Source organism: Anabrus simplex, chromosome 3 (assembly GCF_040414725.1).
Source record: "Anabrus simplex isolate iqAnaSimp1 chromosome 3, ASM4041472v1, whole genome shotgun sequence".
NCBI lineage: Eukaryota > Metazoa > Arthropoda > Insecta > Orthoptera > Tettigoniidae > Anabrus > Anabrus simplex.
The window spans coordinates 83,167,364-83,195,338 of NC_090267.1; the positions used below are offsets into that span (position 1 = coordinate 83,167,364).

At 37.9% G+C, this 27,975-nt stretch overlaps 1 protein-coding gene across 4 annotated transcripts in view; it reads right to left on the reverse strand.

Moving 5' to 3' along the window:
- Positions 1-27,975, reverse strand: part of Cul5 (cullin 5) — a 277,814-nt gene that overhangs the window by 29,182 nt on the left and 220,657 nt on the right. For all 4 annotated transcript variants that reach the window (XM_067142608.2, XM_067142605.2, XM_067142607.2 and 1 more), the window contains one exon: positions 22,165-22,288. In XM_067142608.2, coding sequence (XP_066998709.1) covers positions 22,165-22,288 — 124 coding nt within the window. The remainder of the gene's footprint in view (positions 1-22,164; positions 22,289-27,975) is intronic.

A 27,975-nucleotide genomic window follows, 5' to 3' on the forward strand; every position in this document is an offset into this window, starting at 1 on the left:
GCAAAGTCCAGATCCTTCTATTGAGTTCTAAAATTCTGAGTGCATCTTCAGGTAGAGAATTGAAAGTTGAACATTGGCGCAGAGAGTGTTTGTCTTGCTTGAGGTCCAATATTTCTGATACAAAATTAAATATAGATAAAACCATGCAAGATTTTTATAATATAATGGATTCTTGCTGTAGTGTGAGGAAAATTCCCAATCAAGTTGGAACCAATAGACCCAGATGATGAAAAAGTTAGAATTAACGCGAGATATTTTAAAGGATGGGAATGGGGAAAAATGAAGAGAGAAAACGAGTACTCACATTGCACGCAATGTGAACAACCTGACCGGTAGAGTTCAACGAATGGAATGAGAATGGCGTGGAATACGAGGGGAAGAAGTTGGTGAAGGGAGGAGCAATCTAGTGGAGCGGGGAAATGGGAAGTGGCTTAACGCGGGGCCGGCGGGTGGGAAAATGGTGGTGATTGTATCAGCGGAGGACCTTTAATTGACTTAAAGAAAGATTTTTGATCTGCTAACTTGTTTTTTCTGAAATAGGTAATGAATAAATCCAATTAAATATTTGATTTTTCCGTTATTTCGTTAAGGTTATAGTTAATAATGTAGAGTTTGAGGGATGTTCCACCATTCAACACATTACAACAATTTATTCAATTATAAGAAGACCGGTTTTGACTCCATGGAGTCATCATCAGTTCTTGGTGAAAATTAAATTAAGGGGAAACTGATAACAATCATCATAATGAAAAATCCATGCACCTATAGGTGGTTGCTTGGAAATACATCATTGAGTTGATAGATATTACCTTGAAATGTAACATACACTTGGCAAGGAGAACTTGGAGCTTAGAAAGTTGCCAGTTCTGCCTCTAACAGTCTTGTGTTCATAGAACACAGAACACTGGAATTACATGTACTGGATTGAAAATATATACAAAACACAATAAGGACACTTATATTGGTGTGGAAAACTTGGCTCTCTAAGAGCATTCTTGGATTTGACAGTTCTGTTTCTGTCTGAAAAAGAATGGATGAAATACACACAATGAAGCAAAATGTATAAAGACATAAATCTAGTCTAAACTGTCACGCGTTCATGTACATGGAACACTGGGAACACTTGTATTGTTTGATAACATACTCGTTCAAATGAAAACACTTATAACCATATGAAATATTGGTGTTACAAGAACGCTTATGGGTTTGACTGTCCTGCTTCCCCTGAATAAACTAGTGAAATAAATATACATTGAATGTTAAAGAATACTTGGTATTTAAAGTTCTGGTTTTTGGTTTCAAAAATTGTCATGTGTTCGTGGCACACAGAATAGAATTGCTGGTCCTGCTTTTGTCTACTGGAAACTAATGCATTAACGCAGTTGAAATTAATTGATTGAAAGTTTATACACCAATGCGAAACCCTTGGCACTTTAATATTCTTGGATCTGAGTAAAATATTGATGTATGTTTACACAACTTGGCATAGGCTTGTCGAGCGGTCTTGTCACAATCAACCAGAATATGTGAACCTTAAAAAAAAAAAACAAAGACTTGTTGACTATTACAACCACACATCACATGAAACGTTTGGTGAACAGCTGAAGTTACACACTGGTCTGAGATAATAACTTACAAAGGTTATAGTTAGCGTTAAAGTACTGGTCCAGATGTATATAAAAATTCTCGGTTATATTCAGTGGAGGGCCCTTGTTAGCTATTTCAAGAATGTCCACAACTAGTTCAATGTTCATGAATTTATGATTGTAATCGACCATATGTTGGCAAAATAGGTGAAAATTTATTATATTTGGCTGCGTTGATGTGTTCCAAATATCTTATATTAAAACTTCTTCTAGTTTGCCCTACATAAGAAATATTAGTGCAGGAATTACATTTGAGCCTGTAAACACCTGATTTTGTGTACCTGTTGACCTTGTTGATGTGTGACATGTTATGTAGAATGTGTGTACTGTTATTATTGGTTTTGAATGCTATTTTTATGCATTTTTTCTTGAAAATATTAGTGATCATATGAATTTCGTTATTAAAAATGGAAGTGGAAAAGGATTTGTATTTAGGTAGTTCTTTCGTAAGTGTTGTTTTGGGACAAAATTTATGTTTATTGATGATACTTTCTATAAAGTGGCTACCAAAGCAGTTGAATTTTGGTATACCGCGAATAGTATTCAATTTAAAGTCAAGAATTTCATGTTTGGTCCGTATTGAATAGAGATCTTGTATTGAAAATGTGGATCTTGTAAAATTTAACTTATTGTTTTGTAATAGTATTCAATTCAATGGAATTCTTGGTCATGGGTATGTTGAATGCTCGGTGAACTAGGCTATTATATGTTGCTCTTTTGTGAGGTTGGGGGCGAGTTGAATCTTGACGAATACCGGTAGTAACTGCGGATTGGGTGGGTTTTCAGTACATTTTGTAGGTTAAAGAATCTGGATGTCTTATGATGGCAAGATCTAGAAAGTTGATCTTTTGATCTGTTTCTGATTACAGGGTAAATTTGATATGGGAGTCGATGCTATTTAGCTCTTGAAGGGTGGTAGGGGCGTCTGTTGATTTTTCATTTATAATTACTAGAACATCATCAACATACCCGGGCCAGAAGAGGATATTATCGAATTTGTTGTTAATTTTAGTTGTCTCAAGGAAACCAAGGTAAATTTTCGCAAGAATAAAGCTGGTGAACCCATTGCCAAACCGTTCTGTTGGTAGATGATGCCACTGAACGTGAAAAAGAAGTTGTTTACGACCAATTTAAGTAACGTAATAAAGTCTTGAATCTCTAATTTACTCAAATGACTATTTTTGTTCAGGTTATTTTCAATGATGGGAATTAACTTGGAAATTTGGATGCTGGGGTACATGTTTATAATATCAAAAGAGTGGAGTGAATAATCAGGTTGCATGCTGAAATTATTTAGTTTGTCTATCAATTCATATGTGTTTTAAATGGACTTCTTGAGTTTGAGGGAGATAATTAGGATTCTCACAGAAGACAGGAAGGAAGATAGGACTCCCTCAAACAATGTACAGGTTACAGTAGGTGTACAAGAGGGAGGGGAAGGAAAGGGGAGAGTTGTAGAAGACAGGTGGTCTAATGTTCTAAGGAGAAGGAGATTGCAGGCTAAGGACTCTATTCAGGATCAGAATTCAGGACAGGTGTCTGTGCGAAATTGGTACGAGTCACTCCAGGTAGAACAACAGAGGGAAGATGAGGGACAGGGAACAGTTGCCGCGATGTGTGGAAGTAGGAGGAAGGGAATAGGTAGGAAAGGGAAATGTAGAGTAGAGGATAGGAAAAGACAGGTGGAACAGGGTCATGGGAAGGAGAAAAGGGAGGAGGAAGTAGCTTCTGCAGCTGTCAGGAAAGATAGGACTGACCAAGAGGGGAGGGGATTAAATGAGGTGGGTAGGGTTGAGGCTCTGGTCATGGGGGATTCCATCGTTAGACACGTGGGGAAAGTGTGTGGAGGAAAGGGAACCAGGGTAGAATGTTATCCAGGAATTAGGTTGAGGCAGATGTTGAGGAAAGTAGAAGAGGGGGAGGAGGGGAAGGAGAAGGTGGTAGTGTTTCATGTTGGTACCAACAACCTAAGGCAAGCTGATATAAGTACCAATACAGTTGGAGATGTGTGGGATCTGGTAAATGCAGCACGGGTGAAGTTTAAGAAAGCGGAGATTGTTATTAGTGGAATACTGTGTAGGAGGGATACTGACTGGAGGGTGATTGGGGATTTAAATGAGACTATGGAGTGGGTATGTGGGAAACTGGGAGTGAAATTTCTAGATCCTAATGGGTGGGTAGGAGATAGGGATCTGCGCTCGGATGGCCTTCAATTAAACCGCAGTGGTACGTATAAGTTAGGAAATATGTTTGGAAGGGTAATAGGGAGGTACATTCAGGGAAAAGGGATGGCCTAGGGAGCGGTGATAAGGGAACAGGGAACTGGAAATCAAGTAGGGATGACATAAAATTGTTAGTGTTGAATTGTAGAAGTATTGTAAAGAAAGGAATAGAATTAAGTAATTTAATAGATATATATTTACTAGATATTGTAATAGGAGTTGAATCATGGCTGAGAAATGATATAATGGATGCAGAAATTTTCTCATGGCACTGGAGTGTGTATCGTAGAGATAGGATAGGAATGGTGGGAGGGGGAGTGTTCATTCTGGTGAAAGAAGAATTTGTAAGCTACGAAAAAGTTAAAGATGAGACACATGAAATTCTAGGTATAAGGCTCATTTCGAAAGATAATAGGCAACTTGATATATTTGGAGTGTACAGATCGGGAAAGGGTAGCAGTGACGCGGATTCGGAATTATTTGATAGGATAGTCGGCTATGTGGGAAACGACATGGAAAGAAATGTGATTGTAGCGGAAGATCTGAATTTGCCAGATGTCAATTGGGAAGGAAATCCGAACGACAGGAAGCATGACCAACAAATGGCAAATAAGTTAATATGGGAAGGACAGCTGATTCAGAAAGTGATGGAACCAACTAGAGGGAAAAATATTCTGGATGTGGTGCTGTTAAAACCAGATGAGCTCTATAGGGAAACTGAAGTAATAGATGGTATTAGTGATCATGAAGCTGTTTTCGAGGTAGTTAAAAATAAATGTGATAGAAAGGAAGGTCTTAAAAGTAGGAATAATAGGCAGTACCATATGGCTGATAAAGTAGGCATGAGGCAGTTTCTAAAAAGTAACTAAAATCGGTGGAAAACAGTAAATAAAAATGTAAACAGACTCTGGGATGGGTTTACAGAAATTGTTGAGGAATGAGAAAACAGGGTTGTACCTTTAAGGGTGGTAAGGAATGGTAAAGACCCACCTTATTATAATAGAGAAATAAAGAGACTAAGAAGGAGGTGCAGACTGGAAAGAAATAGAGTTAGAAATGGCTGTGGAAGTAAGGAGAAATTGAAGGAACTTACTAGAAAATTGAATCTAGCAAAGAAGGCAGCTAAGGATAACATGATGGCAAGCATAATTGGCAGTCATACAAATTTTAGTGAAAAATGGAAGGGTATGTATAGGTACTTTAAGGCAGAAACAGGTTCCAAGAAGGACATTCCACGAATAATTAATGAACAAGGGGAGTGTGTATGTGAGGATCTTCAAAAGGCAGAAGTATTCAGTCAGCAGTATGTAAAGATTGTTGGTGTAGCGTTATTAACTATATACGCTAATTGTGCCATATACTTGGACTATCAACTGTCTACGCGACACTTATAAAATTTTGTGAACTATCCGCGCAATAACATTTCGTGGATTAAGCTTTTTACTGTTGGACCTTGCTTTATTGATAATGTGCCGATATCATCATTCATAATATTGCCATTATCTATTTGGAGCTCAAATTCAACACTATGAGACTAGTGGATGGTAATACTACTCTTTGGATGTACGACTATTGGGACATGACAGCGTGTAACGTTTCTGCAAGTTATATCTGGTGTGGTCAATCATATTGTGGATCGCAATAGGTACTCCTGCGCTATCTATGTGCGAGCATTATTACTAGGTGTGCTTTGACGGAGCCCACCAGAGCGTGCTTCGTGGTTGCACAGTGTCGCCCCTTGTGGCCTTGATCGGAGTGTCTCTCTTGACTGTTTGACTTCAACGAGTGTGGAAGGTTGACTGCTCAATAATGGCGTGCTTACTGGCACATAAAACTTCACTTTCGGGTATTGGATAAGGTTGTATAACTGCCCCAGCAGGGGATTGTACTTGCCTTTAATATTCTTCTTTCATATTAGTATGGTTGTGTGGTGTAGCATGTAAGTTTATTACATAATTTCTAGTGAGTATTAGTGTTGGTTCGAAACACGTCGGTTACTCAGTCATATGACCTCTTTATAAGTACGCTGTTCTATTTATTTGTGTTAATGTTGTGTTCTTGGGGTGTGTTATTTATATTATAGGTTGTGTTTTTAACTATGATTTGAATTTTATCTAAGTTTGGTGTTATTGCGTTCTAGTTTCAAGTGGCCGTCATGTGTTGCTGTGAAGGTCATTATTGTCTGCGTAACCTTTGAAATTTCGCCCTTGCCTTTGTGTAACTTTGTTTTCCCTGGTATTCTTGGTTTACCTGCATATATGTGTAAGTTTTCTGTGTTATTTCCTGGAGGCGAGTGCGGTTACTATGTTTTAAATTTTGTATGTATCGCTGATGTTGCGGTATTCACGTTTGCCCCGGTGTTTGGTGTTGTGATTCTCTGTTTGGTTTCCGGGCATCCTTTCGTGTTTTTCGGCCTTCTTGTCCGTGTTTCAAACTAATGCTATGCTGCACTAAGTTTTCAAAAATAAAAAAATAATATTATTATTATTTTAATGATTATCAAACTTATAAATTTTATTTTCTCATGGGTAATTATTTCTTGGATTGGGTTGCTATTCCTCGTTTTATTTCTATTGCGGGTGTTTAAGGTGATATTTACTTAATTAGAGGTGTGTAATCCCGCGTAATATTAACATTATACTTCAACAATGACTGTAACGTCTGCTGGTTTAAGTCAAGGGTTTTGGGCAGCCCTAGCGTGAGATGTTTGGGGCCTGTCTTATCTCTCATTTCAAATTGCTGTCTTATATCTGGTGCTGGCCGTTATGTAACTGATGATGATTGTGTTTGGTATCGGCCGAGATTACAGCATCTTGTTCGTGCTCCGTGTGGATGACAATGCATTGTTTTTCTTCTCATGTCATATTTGTTTTTCGATCTTGGTGTTGTGAAGTTTACTTGCTCTTTCTATTTTAATTTGTTTTGGGGTCTTATTTATCACCCTAGCTTTCTACTGCTTCATCGATTTTTTTTTTTTTTTTAATGGGACTATTCTCCTTATTATGAGGACCTTGTGGGGTGACATTGGGCTGAGGTGTGTGTTCCCTTGTGTTTTAACGTGATGTGTCGGGTGTCCTCATTTACGTTGGTATTGTGGGAACTTAACCTCCGTTATGTGCTGTCTGAGGCCCCTTGATTTGCCATACAACCCAATTTTCTGGTGTTAATATTAAATTTTATTTCATGTAGATATTTTCGAAGTGTGTAAGATAAAGGGGCTGGTGCACCAGTGTAGCTTAGGGGAATGTAATGAATTTATACTTCAGAATTGACCTTATTTACATGTAGATTATTTATTTAATGTGAATTTTTTATTCTTCTATCACCTTATCACTATTTTCTGAATTTTTCTTTCTTTTCATAATTTAGTGTAATGTAAATGATTATTTATTAATTATATTTTTATTTTACTTTTTGAAAATATTGGTGTCATTTTGATATTGAATTTGCCTCGTAGTTCCTCAATCCCCTCCTCTCCTTCCATTTTAGGTTGGCTCCAGTACTCTTCCCTGTTTCTTATGAATTATTTGCTCTTTTGATATTTATCTTATATGTGCACGTCCCTATGACCCTTGTCATTTATTCCTCATATTTCTAGGGTCATTGCATTGGTTACAAGGATAATGTCGAGATAGAGGAGGAGACTAAGGCCAAAGAAGTAATAAAATTTACATATGATAACAATGACATTTACAATAAGTTACAAAAAGTTGAAAACGAGAAAAGCGGCTCGAATTAATCAGATTTCTGGGGATATACTAAAGACAATGGGTTGGGATATAGTATCATATCTGAAGTACTTATTTGATTATTGTTTGGTCGGAGGAGCTATACCAGATGAATGGAGAGTTGCTATAGTAGCCCCTGTGTATAAAGGAAAGGGTGACATTACAGGCCAGTCAGTTTGACATGCATTGTATGTAAGCTTTGGGAAGGCATTCTTTCTGATTATATTAGACATGTTTGTGAAATTAATAACTGGTTTGATAGAAGGCAATTCGGTTTTAGGAAAGGTTATTCCACTGAAGCTCAACTTGTAGGATTCCAGCAAGATATAGCAGATATCTTAGATTCTGGAGGTCAAATGGACTGTATCGCGATTGACCTGTCTAAAGCATTTGATAGGGTGGATCATGGGAGACTACTAGCAAAAATGAGTGCAATTGGACTAGACAAAAGAGTGACTGAATGGTTTGCTATATTTCTAGAAAATAGATCTCAGAGAATTAGAGTAGGTGAAGCTTTATCTGACCCTGTAATAATTAAGAGGGGAATTCCTCAAGGCAGTATTATTGGACCTTTATGTTTTCTTATATATATAAATGATATGAGTAAAGGAGTGGAATCGGAGGTAAGGCTTTTTGTGGATGATGTTATTCTCTATAGAGTGATAAATAAGTTACAAGATTGTGAGCAACTGCAACGTGACCTCGAAAATGTTGTGAGATGGACAGCAGGCACTGGTATGTTGATAAACGGGGTTAAAAGGCAGGTTGTGAGTTTCACAAATAGGAAAAGTCCTCTCAGTTTTAATTACTGCGTTGATGGGGTGAAAGTTCCTTTTGGGGATCATTGTAGGTATCTAGGTGTTAATATAAGGAAAGATCTTCATTGGGGTAATCACATAAATATGATTGTAAATAAAGGGTACAGACCTCTGCACATGGTTATGAGGGTGTTTAGGGGTTGTAGTAAGGATGTAAAGGAGAGTGCATATAAGTTTCTGGTAAGACCCCAACTAGAGTATGGTTCCAGTGTATGGGACCCTCACCAGGATTACCTGATTCAAGAACTGGAAAAAATCCAAAGAAAAGCAGCTAGATTTGTTCTGGGTGATTTCCGACAAAAGAGTAGCGTTACAAAAATGTTGCAAAGTTTGGTTTGGGAAGAATTAAGAGAAAGAAGAAGAGCTGCTCGACTAAGTGGTATGTAATACCAATATAATGGTCCGTTATTGGACATTGCTAAGTTAGCACACGAGGGCGAAACGCAGGCAACCAAGAATGAGTTAGCTGGAAAATTTATAATGTCCAATAACGGACCATTATATTGGTATTATAAATTTACTCATTTGGGAAAAATATTTTAGGTTCCCTATGGGAATCAACATCTACATCATAAGTGGTATGTTCCAAACTGTCAGCGGAGAGATGGCGTGGAATGACATTAGTAGACGAATAAGTTTCAATGGCGTTTATAAAAGTAGGAAAGATAAAGTTGGAATTCAAGAGGACAAACTGGGGCAAATATTCTTTTATAGGAAGGGGAGTTAGGGATTGGAATAACTTACCAAGGGAGACGTTCGATAAATTTCCAATTTCTTTGAAATCATTTAGGAAAAGGCTAGGAAAGCAACAGATAGGGAATCTGCCATGTGGGCGACTGCTCTAAATGCAGATCAGTATTGATTGATTGATTCTTAGATAAGAATTGGTAGTTATTCCTTAAGAAACTTTGGATAAATTGCGATGTTTTGTACAATGGACTCGGTCTATAATTAATGTTTGCTCGAATGGGAACACCGGCCTTATGTATCTTTGGGAGAGCTCCGGCAGTAGGAAGACCCAGGTTCATACTTATAAGTTGACTTTTCTCTAGTTCAGTAGGCAGAAAGGAGGTGTTATTTAAAGTTTGTTTGAGGAGTCTTTGGACTTTTTGTGTAGGATCTATTTTAATTACGGAAAAAGAATTAACTGTGAAGAAATCGGATGTTTTACTGATGTATTCATTTTTATCCATAATTACTGTTGTGTTTCCTTTGTCGGCTTTAATCACAATAGAATCGTTGTCTTTTTATTTTCTTATTTAGGGCATGTAGAATTTTTTGCTCGGTTATTATTTTCTTCTTACTAGTGTTGTCAGAAAGGCTGGGTGAATTATTATGAGAACGGATGTTGTAGAGCTTATTTTTTACCTCAATAACATATTGTAATGTATTTATAGACATTGCAGTTATTGTACAGTATTGAGTAGGTGGAATAAAACTTTGTAAATTATATATAATCTTAATGCAATATGGAACCAATAATGAAATTTACAACGTTTTAAGCAGGCATTGGAACTATGGGGAGTACCGGAGTCTCATTCCCATTTGACAGGTGAGAGACTCCTTGGAAACAACCTGGCGAACGAAATGGCATTCGATGGGGAGCTATCAATATTAATGGGGCTTATGGAAGAAAGAAAGTAGAACTGGCTGAATCAGCAAAGAGAATACATCTGGATGTGCAAGGAGTAAATGATATTTGGGTAAGGGAAGATAATGAGGAAGAGATAGGAGATTATGAAGTGTACTTGACAGGTGTTAAACAGGGAAGGATAGAGTGTGGGGAAGGGCTGTTCATCAGGAATACTCTGTTAGGCACGTAAATGAGAGAATGATGTGGGTAGATTTGGCAGTTGGAGGAATTAGGACAGGAACTGAACAGAAAGTAGGTTCAGGATATAGAAAGAGAATGGGTGACAAACAGGGATGCTGTAGTAGAAGCAGCAAGGGAATGCCTACGAACAACTGTGTGTAAAAATGAGAAAAAGCAAATATCTTCGAGGAATGATGAAGGCTTATCAGAAAATGGCTCCAAACAAGGGCTGATGCAGACAGGGAATGGTACCTAAATGACAGAAACAGAGTAAAACAAATAGTTGTTGAAACTGAACAGAAGTCATGGGTAGATTTTGGTAATAACCTGGAAAGGCTAGGTCAAGCAGCAGGGAAACCTTTCTTGACAGGAATAAAGAATCTTAGGAAAGGGAAGGGAAAAAGGGAAAGAACAGTATTTTGAGTAATTCAGGTGAACTCATAATATATACCAGGGAATCACTGGACAGGTGGAAGGAATATTTTGAAAATATTCTCAAAGTAAAAGTAAATCCTCCTGGTGATGTTGCAAACAACCAAGCTTATCGGGAGGAGGAAAATAAAGTTGGTGATATTACGCTTGAGGAAGTGGATAGGATGGTAAATAAAGTTCATTGTCATAAAGCAGCACAAAGATGAAATTAGACCTGATATGGAGAAGTATAGTGGGACGGCGGGGATGAAATGACTTCATAGAGTAATAAGATTACCATGGAGTGTTGGTAAGGTACCTTCAGATTGGACAAAAGCAGTAACTGCACTTATCTATAAGCAAGGAAACAGGCAGGGTTGCAACAACTATCGAGGTGTCTCATTGATCAGTATACTAGGCAAATTATTGACTGGCATATTGAAAAGGAGGGTGCAATCAGTGGTTGAGAGAGAGTTGGATGAAAACCAGTGTGGTTTCCAGTATGTGTCAGGTAACTGAAAAATGCTACGAGAGGAGCAGACAGTTATCACTTTACAAATGAAAATATTTATAAAATCCTCCTTATCAATACAAATCAAGTCATCTGTTAGATGAAACAAAGTCTATACATGTTTCAGCCTAATCTTCAGTAGCAGAACAGTAATTACATAATACACAAACAAATTAAAAATCGTAATGAAGTGAAGTACAGTGATCATGATTAGTGAATTAAAAACATATTGAGGTACAAAGTCCTCTCGTCTAATAGATCGTTCTTGAATTGTCAAATAAAACTTGCTGACTGTTAAAATGAAAACACTGTGCTGAGGAGTGTAGTGAGACCGTCAATACTATGGATTAACATCTGTAATGGGAAAAAGGAATTATGAGTGGATGAAAAACAAGTTAAAAATGTACAAAAAAAACCTCATTTAACTTACTTGTAAATAAAAGTTGTCATCTTGAATGGAGATGACCTTGTAAGCCTCAAGTCACATTGACAACTAAGCCTGTGTGTGGCTTACTGTGTATCTGTGTCGATGTGGTTGGGAGGGGGAATGGAGGGGGAGGGGCGAAGAGGGAGGGATGATGTGAATCACGGGAGGAGGGTATTGATGGAAGGGCAGGTCTTGTTCTAGAATGTCGGTAGTGAAACTCGTTCTTATTAATGAATTGTTCACAAATGAGCGGGACAAAGGTTTCCAATAAAATATTTTTCTTTTCATTGATTTCATTCAAGTTGTACATGGGATTATTATATTGGTCGATATCTATATAAGTATTCTTTAGTATATTAAGTAAGGGACCTTTCTGTTCATAATGCAGGATCTTTTAATCTTGATAAATTGTTGTGTACTTATGATTTTTCTCTCTACAATGTTCGCTCATGGCTGAGTAGCGATTGTACTTTAGGACATTGAGGTGTTCGGAGTATCTTACATTGAAGCTGCGAGCTGTATGCCCAATATACATTGAAAGACATGATTGGCATTTTAATTTGTATATCCCAGTTTGAAAATTTTTTGTTGCTGTTGACAGTATGAGAATTAAACGTTTTTGCATTGGTGTGAACGGTCTTGAAAGCTACTTTTAACTTGTGTTTTTTAAAGACGTTTGAAATAGGATATATGTTATTATTAACCCATTGAGCCCTGCATATTTGTTGGATTGAAACTGCATTGGCGCTGGGATTATTTTGGAGGAAATATAGTGTCGATTCATATCGTGAGAAATTTCTTACTTACAAGACCATTAAAGATTTAAATATACATGAAAACAAAAGGCTTTCATACCACAAACTGCGCAACAAGGAATACAGTAAAACATTTTATTTTATTAGCATCACGGGTCCGTACTCAGTCCGCCTGCTGAGCTGTAACACGGCCTTCTTCGATTTCCACATCTATTTGTTCTTCAGGAGCTTTGCTCACACTAGTACTAATATTACTAATAATTTCACTGAAAAAATTACATTCCAAATCATCATTACTTCCTACAAGGGGTTATATATCTGTAAATATCAGTTCTATACTGGCAGCCATCTTGTTTACAAGCGAATCTCAAAGTCAAGAGATAGCCCACTTCAAACTAATATTACCAAGCACACTATCGATATATATTAGCAAAGAGCATATAACATTGCAAAGAAAGAATCCCTACACAAATCACAAATGCAACCCACTCTGCCATCTCTTGAGGGAAAGTTGAATTACGCAGTAAAATGAGACAACGGAACAGTTCCGTGGTCCGGCATTTGGTCCACCGAGACGAAGCACGGAACGGTTCCGTGGCTCGGGCCCAATGAGTTAAAGGTAAATATGGTGAACTTCTCTTTAGGGGAAGATTCTTTTTCTAAGGTGGTCTTGGGTTTATTTTTAAATTTATTGAGAAGTTTGTTCACGAAAGCTTTACTGAAACCATTACCTTCGGCTATTGCATAAATGGTGTTGATTTCCTTTCTAAAATTCTTACGGGATAAAGGAACATTAAGAGCTCTGAAAATCATACTATTGTAAGCTGTCTTCTTCTGTGTCCCTGGGTGTAGAGAAGTTTTGTGGATTGTGTTTATTGTGTGAGTGGGCTTCCTGTAAATATTAAAATTGTTTTCGGATTCTATCGTAAACTTTATGTGCGGATCCAGGTTATTAAGTAATTCAAGAACGGTGTTGCTATCAGTAATGTGAGAATCCAGGATAATAAAAGTAACATCCACGTACCGAGTCCAATGTTTGATCCTATTAAATTTTTTACCTATAATATGAGTGTATTCAAGGAAATGTACGTAAATATCAGCGAGGATTCCCGAGGCAGGTGAGCCCATAGGAAGACCCTTCTGTTGGTATATGATGTTATTAAAAGTGAAAAAAAAACATTATTTAATATAAACTTGAGGATCTGAACAAACTCTTCTACCTCCCCTACAGTCAATTTACTGAATTTGGAAAGATTGTTTTTTACTATTTCGATGATTTTAATGACGGGTACATTCATGTACATATTGACTATGTCAAAGGAGTGAAGGGTGTAATGTTTCCGTAACGTGAGATTTTTTATTCTATTGCAGCAGAACTCTAGGGAATTTTTAACTGACGTACTAGATTGAAAGAAGTAATGTGTTTTAGGAAAATTGTGAATATATTGGGATATTTTGTACGTCGGACTACTTCTGAAGTTAATAACGGGCCTTATGGGGACATCCGCCTTGTGAATCTTCGGTAACGCTTTTGCCGTAGGTAACTTGGGATTCATGATGATCAACTTTGATTTTTTTAGGTCATTAAACAAGAATAAAAGGTTCTAAATTAAAGCTTTCAGTTCTCTTTGTATTCTATTAGTAGGATCTTTTTTTATTACGTTATTGTTAGTAAAGAAGGATTGTGCTTTATTTACGTAGTCACTTTTCTTCGTAACTACAGTAGCATTACCTTTATCTGTTTTAGTTACTATTAAGTCATTATCTTTAATTTTCTTTTTGAGACTGCGTATGTTGATGACTTGTTCTTTATTGGGTTTACCAGTACCGGTATGTTTCTGATCGAAAGAAGAAAGTAACTTTCGCTTAACTTCATATCTAACCTCATTTTGAACGTTTGTAGGTAACCTATTAACCGCTAATTCAGATTCAACCAACATTCTAGAACCAGACCCGCCCTTCCATCAATACCCTCCTCCCGTGATTCACATCGTCCCTCCCCCTCCACTCCCCCTCCCAACCACATTGACACAGATACACAGTAAGCCACACACAGGCTTAGTTGTCAATGTGACTTGAGGCTGACAAGGTCATCTCCATTCAAGACGACAACTTTTATTTACAAGTAAGTTAAATGAGTTTTCTTTTCGTACATTTTAAACTTGTTTTTCATCCACTCATAATTCCTTTTTCTCATTACAGATGTTCCTTTTTTTAATCCATAGTACTGACGGTCTCACTACACTCCTCAGCACAGCGTTTTCATTTTAAAAGCCAGCAAGATTTATTTGACAATTCAAGAACGATCTATTAGACGAGAGGACTTTGTACCTCAATATGTTTTTAATTCACTAATCATGATCATTGTCACTTCACTTCATTACAATTTTTTATTTGTTTGTGTATTATGTAATTACTGTTCTGCTACTGAAGATGGCCTTGAGATTAGGCTGAAACATGTATAGACTTTGCTTCATCTAACAGATGGCTTGATTTGTATTGATAAGGAGGATTTTATAAATATTTTCATTTGTAAAGTGATAACCATCAATACGGAATGAGATTTATAACTTGCAACAGTCAGTTATGTTTATGATTCGTAGATCTAGAGAAAGCATATGACAGGGTACCGAACGAAAAGATGTTCCCCATAATGGGGGACTATGGGATTAAGGGTGTGTGTGTGTGTGTATATATATATATAATCAATCAAAGGCACTTATACTGACAATTGGGCTGCAGTGAGAATTGATGGGAGAATGAATTCTTGGTTCAGGATACTTACAGGGGTTAGACAAGGCTGTAAACTTTCACCATTGTTGTTCGTAGTTTACATGGACCACATGCTGAAAGGTATAAATGGCAGGGAGGGATTCAGTTAGGAGAAAATGTAGTAAGCAGTCTGGCCTAGACTGACGACTTGGTCCTAATGGCAGATTGTGCCGAAAGCCTGCAGTCTAAACTCTTGGAAAAGTAGATACGATGGGTATGGTATGAAAATTAGCCCTTAAGAGACTACATTGATGTCAGTAGGTACGAAATCCAAGATAAACCAGGAGCTAAAGAAGATGCTTCGGATTCACTTGGTCGACGGAGAACATACCAAATGGGACCAACACCTCCACGAGTCCCTTCTGGCCATCAGACAACAGGTCAACCGCATCACAGGTTTCTCACCTGCAGAACTTTTCCTTGGACGTCCAATAAAGAGAACTGGTGACTGGAATTTTGTCCATGGACAAAGAGAGGGACCAGAGGATCCTGATACCTGGCATACATAGAACCAGCGGCAGATTCAACAGGTGCACTGCCAGGCCGAAAAGCGTTCAAGAAGAGAAGCCGAGAACAACGATGCGCCAGAGGAAAGGGAATTCAGACCTGGAACACTAGTTCTTCATCGAAACCATCCCCTTAGCAACAAACTTCAGAAGTTCCATGCTGGGATGGCTCCCAAGTGGCTTGGACCTTTTGAAGTGGATACCAAGTAGGGAAATGGTGTGTATCTCCTAAAGACTACACCGCCGACGAAGGTGCATGCATCGGAATTGAAGGCGTTACCTCAACCCCTACAAGAAGTCTGAGAGACCGAGGAGTCGATGCTCTCTACAGGGCTCCAGAAGAAGGCAGACTTCATGGAGGATCAGCACACACCGATACCTACCTTGGAGGATAAGCGAGACGAAGACATAGATATAAGGACACCTAGCTATAATTTAAGACCTAGTGTAAGGAATGTACAGAATAGATGTTGAAGGTTTTAGGGGGGGATAATTGTCGTACGTACGACGCTGTAACTGGTGTAAAACCTTCAATTATTATGTTTAATATATTTTAATCACAGTTTATTTAATGCTAAATTATCTTTTATTAAGTGTTAAACATGACTAGTATATGGTTTCTCTGTAAATATGTAGTATAAAATTGCATAACCTCAAATATGTATTGTATAACCTAAAAATCTATAGAGTCGAAAGCTGTAGAAAATTCCATAATGTTCGTATATTAGACTTATTGTACTATATTTGGTATATCTGAAAGGTTCTGGAAACTTACAGTAAGGTTTTATTATCCAGATAGATGTAGAGACATTACGAATGTTGTAGATATTTCCATGTACATTTTTAAATATCGAAAGAACATTTGAGTACCCATTCGACTAGCTGGTCAATCGATGTTTCGAGTGTGTTTCATTAGAGTGTTGTAAGAACTCTTCCAGAAGTCGATCATTCTAGATGGTTGATCGAATAGTATAAACATCGAGCTGTCAAGTCAGTTAGCCAGTCAGTCAGATCATTGGACTCGAGTGAGAGAGTGAGTGAGGCAGGGAATTCAAGAGAGAGTATGTTATAGTGCGCGCGCCAGCGTTGTTGATATCTGTACTTGTCAGAATCGACTTCAGGGTACTCCGCTATTGAGTGTTGTATATAGTGTCATTTGCTACTGTGTATAATTGTGGGTTGTGACGTACAGTGTAAATAAAAGTAATTTATATAAGGAAGTGAACGTGTTTTCGTTTGATATTTATTTACGTCAAATAAAATCGCAACGTAGAATGATAAATTTATTAGCATGATGGCAACGTCAGTTCATGATACTACTACCCCAGGCCCTAGTATTCATACTAGGTTTTCTCGGTCATCGGATTCTGGGGGACCAAGAATATCATGCGGGAATGTATCGGAGCTTCCCAAATCTCTTCGCCCAAAGGAAAAACATTTTATTGGCACTTCAAACATCAACACGCTTTGCAAAATTGGAAAGTTGAAGCACGTAACAGACACATTAGACCAACTCAACATCCAAATTCTGGCACTCCAAGAAACTAGGTACAGTGACAAAAATCATTTTGAATCAGGAAACTATAGAATTTATAAAGGTAAACCAGCTACCTTCCTCCCTAACAAAATATTACCATTTGGCACTGGTTTTGCAGTGAGAAAAAATATCACTAATTCGGTATTATACTTTACATCTCCTTCTGAAAGAATTTCGCTAATGACAATCAAATCAGGAAACATAGCTTATACACTTATCAATGCACATGCACCTACAAACAATTACAATCAAAAAGACCCACAGAACGAAGATGACTTCTGGGAATTACTAGAAGAAACTACAGCCAAAATTCCAAACCATCATGTCAAAATTCTGCTGGGGGACTTCAATGCACAAATTGGCAAAGAGAAGAAATTTAGGTCCACTGTCTGTAGGACTTTACCCTGCTCACAAAAGAACCATTAACAATGGAGAATGTTTAATTGGCTTCTGCGAGAATTTCAATCTAAACTTGATGTCAACCCATTTCCTGACACTTCCACAAAAGAAAATGACATGGAGATCCCCGAACATGCATTTAGGAGAATTTCAACTAGACCATGTGGCTATTTCCAAGAAAAATCAAAAAGAAATTATGAACATTAAAGTCACCACCTATCTCTTGTTAAAGTAAAGTTTCAACCCAACAGGAAGAAAACCAAAACAATCAGAAACCCAAGAATCGACCCTGAATTTCTGAGACAGAATTCAGACAATTTCCTTGCGAATATCTCAGACGATGCTCCTTCAAACTGGCTAGAACTCAAGGACACACTCTTGAAAGCTTCACAAAACATCAACAACCCCCAAAGGAAACGCAAACACAGGTGGTGGAATGACACCTGTGACAAGGCCATAGAAGTCAGAATTAGGTCCTGGCTAAACTGGAGTTCGCATAAAACTGATCAAAATTGTGATGAATTCTTCAAAACACAGAAACAAACCTCAAAAATCATCAGATCTGAAAAACGAAAATATGATCAAAACAGACTGGCAGAAATCAAAGATGATTTCAAGAAAAACAATACACGGAACTTCTACAGAACATTCCGAGAAGAATTATCCAAATACCAGGCACCTAGTCTCTGTTTCAAACGTACAGACGGGACTTTGGAAACAAGTAATAATACCAATATAAATGGTCCGTTATTGGACAAGTAATAAGGGAAATTGTGAACTCCTAGCAAACCATTTCATGGACCTTTTAGACTGTGAATCTCCAAAAGAACAATTCACCTATGAAAAACCAACACCTAATCCAGATTTAGAACCCCCACATTACAAGAAGTCAAACAAATAATAAGAGATTTAAAAGACAACAAAGCACCAGGAGAAGATGGAATAATCGCTGAAATGTTGAAAATTGGTGGTGACAAACTGGCCCAGAGTATTCAAAAAATCTTACAGGACATCTGGTTTTCTGAAGAAATTCCGCAGGATTGAAAATGTGCATTGATTCACCCACTTCACAAGAAAGGAGACAAATCAGATATTAATAACTACAGAAGAATTTCTCTCCTCTCACTCGTATATAAAATCTTCTCTAAAGCTCTACTTAAGAGAGAAACAAACAGACCACCTGATCGGAGATTATCAGGCTGGATTCCGAAAAGGGAGATCCTGTGCAGAACAAATCCTAAACCTAAAAACCATACTACAGATTCGCAAAACCAAACAAACAGTAATCACCTTTGTTGACTTCAAAAAGGCGTATGATTCCATAGATCGGCAGACCCTGTTCAACATACTAGAGGAATTTCGAGTCGACAGGAAAACGAGGGAATTGATTAAACAAACTCTGACCAACACAACATCAAAAGTTAAGTTCCTGGGAGAAATTTCTGAACCGTTGGAAATCAGAATTGGTGTCCGACAGGGAGATGGACTATCCCCACTACTATTCAATTTAGTGTTGGAAAAAGTGATTCGTGAATGGAGAAAAGAAACTAAAGGTATAAACATTTCTTGGCAGATTTCTTAAAGACAAAATTCACCTCGATGACCTTGCGATCCTTTCGAACAACAGACAAGAAGAAATCCACTCCATAGAAAAATTGCATGAAATAGCAGCAAACACCGGACTTCAAATTTCATTTGAAAAGATGCAGTTTATGGAAGGAACTAAATCAAGATTTGACAATGAACCATAAATCACCAAATGTGGAATAGTTTCCCAAGTAGACAAATTCAAGTATCTAGGTGAAATTATTCAGCCAGCAGGGTTAAATCAGGAAGCTAACAAAGAAAGAACTGCTAAACTGCAAAGGGCTTACAAAATCACATGGAACAGATACAACAAAAGATGTATATAAAAAATGCAAAATTACGACACTACAATACAGTCATCAAACCAGAGGCACTTTATGCATCTGAAACACTGATCATTGGCGGTGGTCACAAATGAAAAGCACTGAGAAACAAGAGAGGAAAATTCTCAGAAAAATCCTAGGACCAAAGTTCAAAAATGGAATTTGGATGAAAAAGAAACCACACAAAATTTTTCAATTCACAGAAAAAATCACAGATACCATCAGAAAGAGACGACTAAAATTCTACGGACACCTACACAGAATGGATAACAACAGGCTGACAAAGAAAATTCTAAATCTAGCTCTAACCCTGAAAATCCGCAACAATTGGTTAGTAGAAATTCATGAAGATCTACAAGAAATGGGTATTGAGGACAAAACCATTCAAGATAGAATGAAATTTAGAAGCTTAGTAAACAAACATAAATTTGCAGAGAAACCAACAAGAAAAAACACAGGCTGGACAGAAACACGCAGAAAGGAACACAGTGAAAAAATGAAGAGATGTTGGGAAGAAAAGAAGAAGAAACATTGTGCAAAATAAGTTCAAACGCGCTCCACAGTTGGGCACAACGAATAAAAAAAATAAAAATAATAATAATCGTATGGCCTCGGCTATCGTGTGCAGACATTTTTTAATTTGATACCATCTGGCTGTCTGCTCATTAATTTCAACATGGAGTGTAGAATGGACTTCTTTTCCGCCTTTGAAAAATACGACTACCCGTGCTGGGTTTGAACTTGCTATCTTGGGATCTGGGGTTCGACACTCTACCACTGATCTACAGAGGCACACACTAGAATGTGAATGGTTTCTCTGCAACAACATACACAGATCAAAATAAATTAGGGGAACATGTTTTGTAACGTCTGTATCAATTTGGTAGATGGAGTTCTAATGGTTGTACAGCATACCTTGAAACCTTAGCTACTAAGGGTATGTCAAATTGAAGTTATACTCCATCTTTAGGTGTAGCTATGCATTAAACTGTCAGGTGACTCCTCAAAACAAAGTGAATAGCGGTGCGTCTGTGTGTCGTCGTGAGGTACACAGACTACTGTGGTCATTTGAGCATGTTATATATCAACCAGCACATCCCATGAGACATCTTGACGAGGTTCAAGTTGCAAGGGCAGTCACTTTGACCCAGGAAGGATGGACTTTTCGTCGTGTTTCTGTGTATCTCAATGTCTCTACGTCAGTTATTCACCGCTTGTGGAATTGCTACAATGAGACATGCCAGTTCACAAAAAGGGTTGGACAAGGTCGTGGACGCATGACAACCCCACAGGATGACCAATATCAGACCATCCGTGCATTGAGGCGTCGTTCAGCAACTGCCAGAGAACAGCAACAAGACCTCAGGAGGATCACTGGAGTCACGATGTCTGACCAGACAATAAGGAACAGGTTAAGAGAAGTGTCCTTACGACACAGATGTCTTGTTCGAATGCTCCGTTCAACGCAGCAATATCGCGCAGCTCGCCTTCTGTTTGCCCGTACCCAAGTCAACTGGCAACTGCAGTTGATGACGGCGTTAATAACAACCACTTGACCATCTTTTGGATCCAGTTGATTACCGCACCAACATAATTACTGACATTAGCTAGCTTTGACACAACATTTTATCATTAGCAACGTCTCGACAAGAAGTCCCATTTTCTTTTCTACGATTTTCAGATATATCAACCGTACATATTTAAACATATTTGATACGTTCACATTTCTGTTTTAAATAACTGACAGTGATCTTTTTTTTGCTAGTTAGATAGGTCTTACGGCGACGATGGGAGAGGAAAGGGCTAAGAGTGGGAAGGAAGCGGCTGTGGCCTTAATTAAGGTACAGCCCCAGCATTTGTCTGGTGTGAAAATGGGAAACCACGGAAAACCATTTTCAGGGCTCTTAAGCGACAGCAGCTATCGAGCTTGGTGACAGTGATTTTACTATCTTGAACTCATGCTATGGGAATGGAACAAACATCCCCCTTGGATGATTGTGCTTACACTCAAGGCCGTCACAGTCTTAATGATGTATAAGAAGAGGATCCATTTTGGTTTTAAACGCTCAAATATTCACGATTAACCACGTTTTAATCTTCAAAAACTTAATTCACTGTTTTTTTTAAAACATACTTTCTGTGCAATATTGTTATTTTAGACGTTTTAGTATAATATTTTATGAAATCATTGTCCAACAATTTACTCTATAGTTTATAAGATTAGAAAGATTCCATATCCATTAATTTTTAAGATTGATATAGGCTGATGATGCCCGTAAAAAAAGGGTGAAACATGTACCTATGACATTGAACAGGTGGATCTATAAATATTATAATAGTATTTGAGATATACGTCAACTTCAATACGGAACCAGAATGAGAATAGTTACTCGTAAGCACAAGTTTGCTGTGAGAAGCCATGTCTTATTGAGCTGACTGAGTGACAATATCTACTGATGCATGCTGGTCGAAAATATCGTAAATTCTCTGACTTAGATATATAATACTGCTATCTGCTTTAATACTCTCGTAACTAATACATGAGAAACATGATGTAACCACCAGAATGCGTGCATAGCTCGTTCTCGATTTTTAGTGAATTGTCAAACCTTACTACGGGCTATGCCCACAGCGCGGCCTGAGCGTAATTTTGACCGCTGCGAGCTATGCTCGCAGTTAGACCAGAAAGAGTTAAACATAAATACCAACCTGAACTCGCAATATCCTCAGCTGTACTATACTTTCGTTGTCCTCTTCTTTGCTGCGCTCAGTTGAAAGCTGCAATCTCCCAACTAGGTTGATCTTACCACGTTTCTGTAGTTTACCATTCTTCCTATTAAAACATACACAAAAGAACTGATAAAATAACTACACAGCAATATTATATAGGCATTATAAATAACTTTAATCATATATACTAGTCTCTATAGAAAACAAGTAATATATGGCTGAAGAATTACTGTACAGTGGAACCTCGATTCTCCGTTTTTGGAGGGACCACGGAATAAAAATGTACATGGGAAAATTGAAAATCCGGGAACATATGAACTATCAACATTTGGCTAAATGTCACAAAAATGAAATATATATTATTCTAATATTACAAACAATCCTAAACCAAACTACAGTCCCAATGGACCTTCCGCCTACAAAGCAACCGCTGCTCATCTCAAAAGCCTACAGATTATTAGGTGACACATGGTCAGTGTGACGAATCCTCTCAGCTGTTATTCCTGGCTCTCTAGACCGAGGTCATCATCTCACTATTCGATAGTTCCTCAATTAACGGTAATCGTAAAATGAGTGAACCTGGAACCAGCCCTCATATGCAGGTAAAAATGCATGTTCTGGCCGGGAATTGAACCCAGGCCCTCCGAGTGAGAAGCAGGCAAGTCAGACCGCAGGGCAGACTTCAAAAATTAATTACCGGTACACACTTAAAAATCTCAAAACTTTACATTCAGTTTTACCGGAAAAAATTCGTCAGTTTCCCGTGAATACTTCTTTCAGTTCAGCAACTTTGATCAGGCAAACTCTTTGAAAAATCTAATACCGGTAACGCCAAGCCAAGCCAAGCCAAAAAAAACAATCGAACACAAGTAGTTTTTAATTCTCTAATCTAATAAAATAAAGCACATTAGATACAAAAGCGCCCAACATGATGGCAAAATCCTCGTTCTTAAAATCTTCCATTTTAATTTGGTCACTGGTATACAGTTCATAGTAAGTTGATGGAAATCTTGTATACCGCGTAAATTAGGCCTACATCGACTTTTAAAGGTTATGCTGAACTCGAGAATATGATTTCAAATGTAAGTATAGATTCTCGAAAGTTCTCAAATGCATTGTATTCAATTCTGCCCGTCACTAATCGCAATCAATCAAATTGGAAAGAGAAAAAATATCATCAAAACTTCGGCACACTCGCTGTACAAGTCGGTACGAGTGCGAAATGCTACAAACTTATTAAATGTAACGTGCGCAAATAAAACGACTGCTGTTTTTATAACATTTTAACACAATTCCCAGTCTTATATTAGGATTAAAACAGTAATAGCAATCCCAAAACCTCCCATGGCTTTATGTTTAAGGTGCAACATCTGTTCTAATCTCGATAACATAATCGTATATAATAATATTAAAATACTAAATTTGTGTTAAGAAGGAGCAGTTTCGATTTCTGGCTGAAAGCCCAGTGACTATACAATGCCCTGAGGGAAGTGCCAAAAACCTGTTCGGTGATACAATCGAAAAGAAAAAAAAAAAGTAAAAAAAATAAAAATAAATAAACATCCCACCCCGGACATAATGTAGACGTATTGCAAGTATGAATATTTGACGAAACTCGTTCCGTCTTCACGTAGATATGTCGAAATGTTCTCTGTCTCCTTCCAATTGTTGTGACCACTCTCTGCTTTATGATTTCCGAGGATTCTCTAAACAATACCACCTGAATGCCATGCTAAGATGGTCCCTTATGCAAGTTCACCGCCGATCGCTTTTCCAGTGGTGTACTGGTACTTCCTCTAATTATCGCAATGATGAGATGTTAACACCAAGATCCGTAAGTATGCCATAGCCGTCCTTTCATGTGATACAGTTTCTTGAAAAGTGCGTGATCGAGGATGTACCGTTAATGGGACTGAAATTTCTGGACACCTGATCCGGGAAATAGTTTCTTCGAGGAATGGATAATGCAGGATTTTTACAATGTGATTTAATTAGGATGCTCGCGGGTCCAGGGAATTTGAACGAATAATGTGGGAAAACGTAGTTTCTGGGAACGTATAATCGAGGTTCTACTGTACGTAGGTGGTTTGAAAAGTTCTCGGAATGTACTAGAATTAAGTATCTTACCTCGGTGGAACTGCTTTTACTTTTCAACATAGTATCCCTGTAGACTAATGCATTTGGTCCAGCGATGTTCCAATGCCTTGATCCCATCTCGAAAATGAGATTCCTCCAGGCCTGCAAAATACCTCTCCAATTTGGCTGTCAGTTCTTCCCTTGAAGAAAATCTCCGTCCACCGAGGAAAATTTTCAGCTTGGGGAATAGATGAAAGTCTGATGGTGCCAAATCAGGTGAATAAGGTGAATGTGGCAACAATTCGTACCTCAGTTCATGAAGTTTTGCCATGGCAATAACACTTGTGTGTGGCGGAGCGTCGTCCTGATGAAAGATTACCTTTTTCCTTGCCAAACCAGGCCTTGTTTCGAGTATCTTTTCCTGTAGTTGGTCTAGAAGGTTTGCATAGTATTGCCCCATAATTGTTTGGCCAGTAGAAAGATAATCCATCAGCAGAATGCCTTTTGCATCCCAGAAAACTGAGGCCAAGACCTTTCCGGCCGAAAGCACTGCCTTTGCTTTCTTTGGTGGTGGTGGTGAATCAGCCTGTTTCCACTGCTTCAACTGCTGTTTTGTCTCTGGGGTTTAGTAGTGGACCCAAGTTTCATCTGTAGTCACAAATCGGTGCAAAAAATCTTGTTGGTTGCACTGAAAACGGGCCAAACTTAGTTCGGACATATAAAAATCTGGTGCGTTTATTGCCCAATGTCAAGAGCCGCGGCACAAATCTTGCGGAAATTTTTTTCATACCCAATTCTTTTGTTAAAATATAATATACCCGTTCAGAAGACATCCCTATAGCTTTAGCAATCTCCCGCACTTTCAGTCGACGATCCTCCATGACCATTTTATGCACTTTTGCGATAAATTCTGGGGCCGTAACACTTTTTGGCCGTCCACTACGCGGATCATCATCCAAGCTCTCCCGACCAAATTTAAACTCGCTGGTCCACTTGGCAACAGTTGAAAATGAAGGAGCAGAGTCCCCCAGTGTGTTCTGAAAGTCGACATGAATTTCCTATGCTTTCATACCTTTCTTTACAAAGTATTTAATCACTGCTCGAATCTCAGTTTTTTCCACTGTCACAAATCACTACACGGGAACAACAACAAAGAGTCGTCACTACCACACTCCTGCAGCTAGAGCACTGACGCGCCACGTGTTCACTCACAAAGGATGTGTGATTATTGCGCGGGAACCTCGTTGCTCTAGCACTGACATCTAGCGGTGATTCCGAGAACTTTTCAAACCGTCCTCGTATTTGCTTGCTTGGTTGCACTGAAAATGGGCCAAACTTTGTTCGAACATATCCAATCTGTCGAGCTGAATATGTATACTACACCCTCAACTAAGTTATTCTTTAACTACCATGTTCATCTCACACTTGGATTCAGATATGTTATATGCATTTGCACAAATTTTGGATATGTTGAGCTCTGTCTCATACTTACGCTGCGCTTGACCTATATGGCACCTGACAAAGAAATATCTACAAATTTTAATTCTTTAACTGCCAATTTCACCTTGTACTACGAAAATTTGAATATGTTATTTGTATTTGAAAGTTTATTTAATGAGTCCTAACTCGTATGAATTATAGCTTTTGTTTCACCCTCCATGGACTGTTTCGAAATGGTATTACTGAATATCTACAATTCGAACCTTCACTGCCAAGTTCATCTCGCACCATGAGTTCAGACGTCACGTGCAATTCTAAGAGGCTGTTAAATCCTCACGCGCATTTGAACTACACTCGCACCAGTGCCATTCAATGAATGATTGAACGCAGACCTTTTGTGCCAAATCCATCAAGAACCTACATTTCCGAATGTGTTACATGTGTTTTTTGCATTTATCGAGTTCAAACTCACGCTTGTGCAATTTTTTATCTCACCCTTCACAGCTGTTTTTTGAATTGATGCTTATTGAATAAGTGATTTCAATCCCTAACTGCCAAATTTCATCTCAAACCAAATATTTTAAAAATGTTATGTGCATTTTTGAGACTATTGTATTTATTGAAATCTAACCTATGTTTTGTACTACACTCGCATCAGGCAACATTCAATGGAAGAGTGTCTGAAATAATTTGAATCTCCAAGGCCAATCATCTCGTACTTCCGCACGGTTTTGTTACAGTTTATATGTTTATATGTTTTTTTGTTTATGTGTTTATGTTATCTCATGTTTATACAATTTTGACTCGCCCTTCATGACCATTTTGAAACTGACATTGTACTTCATGTCTTCATATTCTCTCATTTAATCACACTGATGTAACACCTTGTATAATATAAATGTCTACATGCTTTGCCTATTTCCCACATTTTGGCTGAAGATGACGCCAAACAGCGCCGAAACTAGTTCCAAGTGTAAATACATGTTGTAAATAAACTATAACATTTATTTGTATTGAAAAGGTGGACCCTTTTAAGTTTCCTACCTTCCATATCCAATCTGGTGCGTTTATTGTCCAATGTCAAGAGCTGCGGCACCCATCTTGCGGATAATTTTCTCATACCCAATTCTTTGGTTAAAATATAATATACCCATTCAGAAGACATCGCTACAGCCTTGAAATTCTGTCATTGATATGAGACAAAAAAAATCAATATAAATTTGTGCAATATTAACTCTTAGAGTGCCGGGGAGCACAATCACGCTCCTCTGTAGACTAGCGAAAAATGCCAGGAGCGCGATCGCACTTCATGTTGTAGCTATGTAAGTCGTAATAGTTTGCACATATCTGACAGATGGCAGCTCCAGTCACCATCATTCTGTAGTAGATACTACATAGTATCTGAATCTACCACCAAAATCTCTGTGTGACATGTTGTGTTGATGTTATGATTGTTTCTATTTCAGCTGTTTGGCGCATACCTGTAGATCATGTGTTCGTAATAATGGTGACTTCTCGTACTGTGTTTGAAACTGATGACGATTTGGTACAGTATGTTAATTAACTGAGTGATAATTCTGATTATATCGAGTCAGGCGATGATTAAGATGATACTGAGAGTGATAATAATGCCGGTAACGTTTCAAACAATGACGATAGTGGTGATGTTATCCGACTTACTCGTGTGACAGTGATGCATGGAATTTCCGATTCGACGGTAATGATAATGACGGAAATAATGATTGAGTTGACGGAGACAGTAATGACGATGATGACAAGATTCTCGATTTCCATGAAATTCAGTCCGATGAAGACGTATAATTTCAACCCTCTCCTGCATTCGTTGAGACGCTGCACCACCTTCTGATGCTAAACCATGTCAGTATTTTAATCTATTTTTAGAAGAACTATTATTCTTAAAACATTATATTTTACAGACTAGTAAACAATGTGCACCGGAATACCAAATTTAGGTGAGTGCAAACAAAATACTAGGATGTACTGAGATCCAAATTAGAATTTTAAATTTTTTTCAAAAATTGCATGAAAAAATTGAATTTTTCTCGGCAGTATGAATTATTTTCGTGATGTTAATATAATGGGTGAAGAGAGGGATGACTTAGCTACAAGAAAATGTAAACTACAATGAGACATCTTGAAAAGTAAGGATAGGATATGCTTTTATCTTTGGTGCTGCATAATAGCCATTTTCTCTCTGGCAATCTTAGCAACCACGGCAGTAAGGGAGCTGGCACTAAGAGGGTTAATAAATTT